Consider the following 7,772-nt stretch of genomic DNA (forward strand, 5'->3'; position numbering starts at 1 on the left):
CATAGTTAGCTGCCTACACTAATTCGTCTCCGCCACTGCCGGCAGAAACCAAGCTCGGTAAAGAAGCCAGCCTTGCGCTAAGCAGCTTCCAATTCTTTGTCACCCACGGCAAGACAGATCGGGCACCAAAAGTCCCTACTCTGCCGAACCATGGAGGCGAGGAGACTTGCTACAACCCGGCCAAGACCACCAGCTAAGGCTTCGGTCTGCCAAGAAGATGAAGCCGATCCACACATGAATTCAAGGAGCACCGGCGAAACCAATCTCGGTCACCGCCGAGGAGGGAAGTAGAAAGAGAAGCGCTACCCCCCTTCCAATTCCAAGAGCCCGAGTCACTACGTGGGTGGGAAACCTCTCTGTTGAGAGTCAGAAAGTTTGCAGCACCACCATCAAGCAAGATCGATGACGGCCTTAGGGTTACTCTTGGGAGAGAAAGAGAGAGAGCGTCATAGGGTTTATTGACTATAACTATATTGGAAACATTAAAAAGCCTATTTGAATACCAATTTCCAATATCCAAATTATTTCTTAATGTGAAGACGCTTCTTTCTTTTCGAGATTCTTTGTTGAAATTGGCTAAAATCTCGTCCTACATCACAATTTCACTCGCGAACCAAACAATAAAATGGATCTTTTTGTACTCCTTCCTATTTCTTTTGTTCAGTCCTCTTCATTCTAGACAATAATTAATCTTCACTCACTCGATTTACATATAGTCATCTGGTTTATGATGGTATTAAGCATTTCGTTAACACGAACGTGCTTTACCCTCCAAAACATAAGACGACAACTCGACATTACCCCCAAGTTTAACCAAAATGATGAACCCTATAGGACCAGCAAGTTCATTACACCCTTCCTTGTCCTAATCATGTTTATTTTTCTCTTTTCACCTTTTGCTATCGATCAAATTAATCAGTATGAGAATAGTTGACTAAATCTCTGTTAGTTATTAAAAGATAAAGAGTAATAAGATTTGTCAAATTGTTTGGAGACAAAGCCAAAATGAAGCTTCCATCTCATTCATCAATTTCATGTGAATTATATACGAAGGTTCCAAAGTCCAATCTTAGCCTCAACTCGCAGCTTCCATTTTCACACAAGTATGCTTTTCTTGGCAAGTAAGTTTGTGATGACAGAGGATCAAGTGGTACGTATTGCGTAATATTAGTCACAATCCTCGTGCAATTATATGTATAAAGTTCATTTCCAAATTGACGGCTCATTTAATACTTAAAGCTCGATCTTATACCAAAAGGTTTCTATATTGATGCGGGAAGTTCATATGCTTGTTATCTTGTTTTTCATTGTACAATTACGGGTGAATTGAATATAGACCGAAAATCTTGCGAAAGTTGGGTGATGATGTACAACATTGTTGTTCCAAGACTTGTGGATCAAATTTGATTGCACTAGCTTCAAGTAACAACACATACCACGACAACATTCACGTCGAATAAAGGGTTAACTTTTTTACAAAAAAAAAAAAAAAAAAATCTATTCAAAAACTGATTAGTAATATTGTATTATCATGATGAATCGGTTCAATAGCCATGCTCTTTCTGTTGTTTGTTAGTCATTCCTCAACTACTAAGTCTGTTAACTTACAGGTAAGAAGATATGTTATCATTAAGACATAAATATTGTTTAAGACATTACTAGTATCGATTTGAAAATCCACTAAATTCTTGTACCTCAAGCATGTAATGGAAAGTTTTAGATGAAAACCATGCACAACACATGGAACATTGTGTACGTATTTTAGCATCACTTGGTTCTTAAGTAATAGACAAGGTATCTACATTTTCATCCTCCACTTTATACGTCTATGTTGGTAGACAAATGCCCCTTTCTTTTCTATTACAAGACAAAACCTCAACTCTTTTTATCTCTAAAGACAAACCTCACTTATCTTATTCGAACATTTTTGCTATTATTGAAAAACAACACGAATATTTTGGCGAAAGGTATCTTGTCCAAGAAGAAACCCCTACAAACGGCGTTGTTTTGACTTTACCTCATCTAAATCGTCCATATTCTACTTTTGTTTTTTTTACAAGCGGAAACCAAAAAAAAAAAATTAAGAATTACCTATCCCAATCTAGTCGCTGATTGGTCAATCGGTAATTTTATTTATTAAATTCCAAACTATATATCCATTAATGAATACAACCGACCCTGGTGCGTGCCACGTGGCTTAATCAATGTACAGCCTGGACCCACGGGACCACTCCCACCATAAGCAAACAATAATTTTCACTTAAATACCATGCTTAATCTGGAATCAAACTTATTTAAATTTATTTCCACTCCTACCATTTTTTGGCAAGTAAATTTGAAGGGTCTTCTGATTTGTGCGTTTGAGACAGAAATTAGTCTGATATTGTTGGGATATCTTTATAAATCTCGGTCTGAATACTAACTAAATGAATATGTTACTCACTCACTAATTTATTGTGAATCTTAATCGAGACTGAGTGAATGTGTCGGTTATTGTTAACTTAATGGAGATTCTCCCTGATTAAAAATAAAAATAAAAATTAAAAATTAAATAACTTTATATTTTAGTTGGGGAAAGAATATAATAAAGCAAACGCTTCGTCGTTTCTCCTTTTTATCGCTTTCTTCGGATCCCTCCCTTCTTCTCTCTATCCAGCCCTGTCTTCATTTTGCTCAAATTTTTCAGAAAACCCAAAACCTCAAATTGGCTTCGAAAAATTTGAAATTCGAATTCACAAGGTTCGGATAAGTTTCCGGAGTCGGAGTCTGGTCTTGGTTTTTGATCTAATGCTCTGACGCTGGAATTTTGGAGCTGAAATCCCCAGACTTGGTCTGTTTGGGGATATAGGAGAGTTGTGAATTTACCAAAATGGGTCTCTGCACCTCCAAACCCTCGTTCCCCAACTCCATCACTTCGTCTCCGCAGTCCGATTCTCAGGTCGGGAAAGATCCGGTGAAGGTCAATTCGAGCTCCGGCGATGTCGAAAACCCTAGAAATGAGCAGAACGGAGAGAAGGTCGAGGAGGAGACTGTGATCGCCGTCAAGAAGTCGCCTTTTTTTCCGTTCTACAGTCCGAGTCCGGCGCACTACTTCTTCTCCTCGAAGAAGTCTCCGGCGAGATCTCCGGCGAATGCCAGCGCGAAGTCGACGCCGAGCCGGTTCTTCAAGCGGCCGTTCCCGCCGCCGTCGCCGGCGAAGCACATAAGGGCGCTGCTGGCGCGGCGGCACGGGACGGTGAAGCCGAACGAGGCGATTCCGGAGGGGAGTGAGGTTGAGGGAGGTGTGACTGGGCTTGATAAGAGCTTTGGGTTCTCTAAGCATTTGAGTAACAAGTATGAGCTCGGTGAAGAGGTTGGCCGAGGGCATTTTGGGTATACTTGCAAAGCTACCTTCAAGAAGGGAGAGCTCAAGGGCCAGCAGGTTGCTGTCAAAGTAATCCCCAAAGTCAAGGTTTGCAAAAAATTTCGTAGTTTTAACTGAATTGCTGCCTCGTTTTCGGGTTTGTTTCGAGTCAGTTGTTGATACTCCATTGTTTGAATTGGATCTGTTGGCATATACATGATCTCTGATGTGTAATCATTACAAAAATATAGAAATGTTTTTTTATCGTGTTTGTGTACTATTGGCTGATTGTGATGGATGATTTTATTGTCAGATGACTACTGCAATTGCCATTGAGGATGTGAGAAGGGAAGTCAAGATATTGAAAGCTTTGACCGGGCATAGCAATCTAGTTCAGTTTTATGATGCATACGAAGACCATGATAATGTCTACATAGTTATGGAGTAAGCACTGATTGCTTTGTTTTGTTTGATTTATGTGATTCAGTGATTTCGGGTGACCATTTTTTATGGAGTTTAGTGTTAACTGACTTGGTTTGATTTTCATATTTCAGACTGTGCGAAGGAGGGGAGCTCTTAGATAGGATACTTGCAAGGTATATTTTGTGCCTTCTAGATTTGAATTGAACCTGTTATGTTTTGGTTGCTCTTGATGAACTACAAAGTAGTGAAGTCATGGGAAACAATGGTTGCAAGTCATTAAGTATTTCTTTTCTGCAGGGGTGGGAAATATACAGAGGAAGATGCAAGGACTGTGATGATACAAATATTAAATGTTGTCGCGTTTTGCCACCTCCAGGGCGTGGTCCATCGAGATCTTAAGCCAGAGGTATGCTGTCCTCTAGATGATTACAAAACTTGCTGCAATGCATCACTATCTAAAATTCCCTTGAGATTCTTTGTCCAATGTTATTACTTTCCCTGTCGTAGCTTTTGTAAGAGTGCCCTCTGTCTCTTCAAGTAATATGGCATCTATGTTTACCTCCATTTCAAAAGATGTCATTTCATTCATGCTATCGATTCCTTTGTTCTCTTTGCCATTTGGAAGAATACTATGTGATGAGAAAATGTAACAAGGGCAGTTGTGCAAGAATCCATATTGGTAATATAATTAGTTAACGAATGCATTATCGGATCAAAAAGTTCTAAGCTTAGCAGAAAAATCTGACCAACTTTATATTTTAGCTGTTCATTTATGTAACATAGTTGCAATTTCTCTCCCAGCATTTGGTTGTTGCCACTTTCCATTTCTCTTCCTTTATGTACTCATTAAGTGTTCTTAATATCTGGACCAGAATTTTCTGTTTACATCGAATGATGAAGATTCACAGTTGAAGGCTATAGACTTTGGCCTTTCAGATTTTGTGAAACCAGGTTGGTCAATACTTCTATTTATAATCCTCACAATTACTTGATCTTTTAGTAAAAGCTATTTGGTCAGTGTTTCCTGATGAGTGAATAATCTTTGCAGATGAAAGGCTTAACGACATTGTTGGTAGTGCATACTATGTAGCCCCCGAAGTGTTACATAGGGCTTATGGTACAGAGGCTGATGTCTGGAGCGTAGGTGTGATTGCATACATTCTATTGTGTGGCAGCCGTCCATTTTGGGCTCGAACTGAGTCTGGCATTTTTCGGGCAGTTCTAAAAGCTGATCCAAGTTTTGATGAAACACCTTGGCCAACTCTCTCTACAGAGGCAAAAGATTTTGTCAAGCGCCTATTGAATAAAGACCCACGGAAAAGAATGACAGCTGCACAAGCGTTAAGTGAGTGCCTTATCCACTCTCAAAATGCTTGGTCATGAACTCATGATTAACTTCAGAAACTGTCACTCACTGCCTTCTCTTGCAGGTCATCCCTGGCTTAAAAATTATAGCACTGTTAAAATTCCTCTGGACATATTAATATTCAAGCTCATGAAGGTTTATATGCGCTCATCACCTCTCCGCAAAACTGCTTTAAGGGTGGGTATATGTTGCCATTTTCAGTTGAAAGTATATATTAGTATTGCTGCTATAACTATTGATGGTTATTATCCCTTAAAGTTTCTTATTGCAAACTTTTTTTTTTTTTTTTTTTCCTGTATTTCAAATACCAGTTTATTTTTATTTCCTCAAATTTTTCGTAGCCTCTAGTAGCCTATCTTGTTCTCACAACATTGACATTTTGCAGGCTCTTTCCAAGACATTGACTGTTGATGAGCTTTGCTATTTGAAGGAGCAGTTTGCGCTTTTAGAACCAAACAAAAATGGCACAATAAGCTTAGAAAACATCAAAACGGTCAGTTTCCTTCAGAATATCTTGACTTAGAGATTTGTGGTTAGTAATGCTAATGCTCTTGAACATCCTAATATTCTCAGGCCTTGATGAAAAATGCAACTGATGCAATGAAGGAGGCACGAATTGCTGATTTTCTAGCATCGGTAGGTGCTTTGACTATGGTAGTGGCAGTTTTTCACATTGACATGTTCTTGATTCTTATTACAACATTATACTTCTTTTTGGCAGCTTAATGCATTGCAATACAGAAGGATGGATTTTGAGGAATTTTGTACAGCTGCACTAAGTGTCCACCAACTTGAGGCTCTGGACCATTGGGAGCAACATGCTCGTTGTGCATATGAACTTTTTGACAAGGAAGGCAACAGGGCTATTGTCATTGAGGAACTGGCTTCGGTATGTGGTTGCATCTTTCTTCTACCTTTTCTTGAATCCTTCTACTATCAGATTGCCTCTGCTTCTACTAGATTCCCATGGCCACTGCCTCATGCAGTATCATAAATAATAGTTCTGAGCTGAGTCAAAATTTCTATATGCATGAATTTACCCTGATCTATGGTATTGTGTGTTTCAGGAACTTGGTCTTGGCCCTTCTGTCCCTGTTCATGCGGTTCTTCATGATTGGATTAGGCACACCGACGGGAAGCTGAGTTTCCTTGGATTTGTGAAATTGTTGCATGGCGTATCTGGCCGGGTTGTTGCAAAAGCTCAATGACAGTGTCGATGAGGTTCAAGAAGTATAGATTGGCCATGCTGTCTTGACCAATAAAACAATGGTTAGAGTGAGGTGGTTAAATAAGAAATTTCCTGGACCTGATAGTCTTGATTTTCACGGCTGTAAGCCAACACGATCATTTGATGAAAAGCTTCGGCTTGTGTACACTGGGAGCAGAGTTGAAGCGTAGTTGTGGTTTTTTTTTTTCCACTGTAAATCTTGTAGTTTTAGTTAGTGTGTTTAGTTGCAGATAGAATAGTGCTCCAACTGTTTTACTAGACGATCACAGACCATGTTTCTGACATAATAGACTTGGCAGGACATGCTATTACCTGTATCATTTCTCTCTATCTCTGTATCTCTCTTTCTATGATTCCAGCTACGTTTGACAGGCTTATATCAACATAATTGTGATTCCAACTCACTCACTAGTCTTCATTCTCTGTTTTTTATATCATACATGTGATTATATATTTCCCTAGTAAGTTGCATTTGAATTCCTTTGCTTGACATTTGATAAGGTCTTGTTTGGTTTGTCAAAAGAAAATCATTTTATTTGTATTTCCCGTGTAATTCGAAGAATAGAAGAGTTTTTGGTCGGTTTGATTCAGTCCGATTAGGCACACTTTGAGGCATTGAGCTGAGTTGTGAAATTGAGCCTGAGATTTAAAGTGGACTATTGCAACACGAGCAATTTCATCGGAGTGCAATGCAATTCAACTTCGATCCTTCTCTGTGTAATTGATTTGGTTTCGGTTTTCACCCACTTTCCGATCACATATTTTAATCTTAACCGTTCAGTTTTTAGGTCCTAATGTATAGATCATCTCTGCAAAATTTCAGCCAATTTGGTGATCGTTAAGGCATCGAAAACTGCAATTTTCACTAACGAACCAAATCTGTCGAACTGGAACCGTTCGTGTACATTGTTGTAATTTGCAGTTTGGATGCCTTAACGATCACCCAATTGGATGAAATTTTGCAGAAGTGATCTATACATTAGGACCTAAAAACTGAACGATTAAGATGTGAAAATGTGATCGAAAAGTGGGGGAAAACTTGAAATTCGTACCATCCGCACGGTACAGACGTCCGCACCGTAGCCGGACTGTATTATTGGCATCAAACACCTATAGCCTGTGATATATATATATATTATTGGCATCAAACACCTATAGCCTGTGATGTCAGACATTTTACTCTTCATATATAATTTGGGATTCCTTGTTAATATATGTTAGTGGTTAAATTTTATGGTATTACAGACAAGAGAAAGTTGATTGAACTATTAAGAATGCCAAGCTTCGAGGTCAGGGATAAGTGATAACCACGAAAGTATGCAGGTTTGATTTTGTTGATGGTGGGTGGTTGCTGCAAATACTACAATATTTATTTGCAAAGAGTTTGAGAAGTTGTGTAGTCACATTATCAG

The 7,772-nt window shown here is 39.0% G+C and overlaps 1 protein-coding gene across 1 annotated transcript; it reads left to right on the forward strand.

Moving 5' to 3' along the window:
* The first annotated feature begins 2,600 nt into the window (after nt 1-2,600).
* On the forward strand, nt 2,601-6,764 carry LOC112187107 (CDPK-related kinase 5). The gene is made up of 11 exons (XM_024325758.2): nt 2,601-3,451; nt 3,657-3,787; nt 3,898-3,939; nt 4,064-4,172; nt 4,639-4,717; nt 4,815-5,111; nt 5,197-5,309; nt 5,518-5,625; nt 5,706-5,768; nt 5,854-6,021; nt 6,200-6,764. Exons 1-11 carry the CDS (start codon nt 2,870-2,872, stop codon nt 6,338-6,340), a joined length of 1,833 nt encoding a protein of 610 aa, XP_024181526.1. The 5' UTR covers nt 2,601-2,869; the 3' UTR covers nt 6,341-6,764.
* Nucleotides 6,765-7,772: the final 1,008 nt, after the last annotated feature.

This window comes from Rosa chinensis, chromosome 2, assembly GCF_002994745.2.
Source record: "Rosa chinensis cultivar Old Blush chromosome 2, RchiOBHm-V2, whole genome shotgun sequence".
Taxonomy (NCBI): domain Eukaryota; kingdom Viridiplantae; phylum Streptophyta; class Magnoliopsida; order Rosales; family Rosaceae; genus Rosa; species Rosa chinensis.

Excerpts from the sequence above, each read along its gene's own strand:
- LOC112187107 (XM_024325758.2), top strand. The coding sequence starts at position 2,870 with ATGGGTCTCTGCACCTCCAAACCCTCGTTCCCCAACTCCATCACTTCG. Across the intron at positions 4,173-4,638 it reads ATCGAGATCTTAAGCCAGAG|AATTTTCTGTTTACATCGAA; the intron begins GTATGCTGTCCT and ends TATCTGGACCAG. Across the intron at positions 5,626-5,705 it reads GCTTAGAAAACATCAAAACG|GCCTTGATGAAAAATGCAAC; the intron begins GTCAGTTTCCTT and ends TAATATTCTCAG.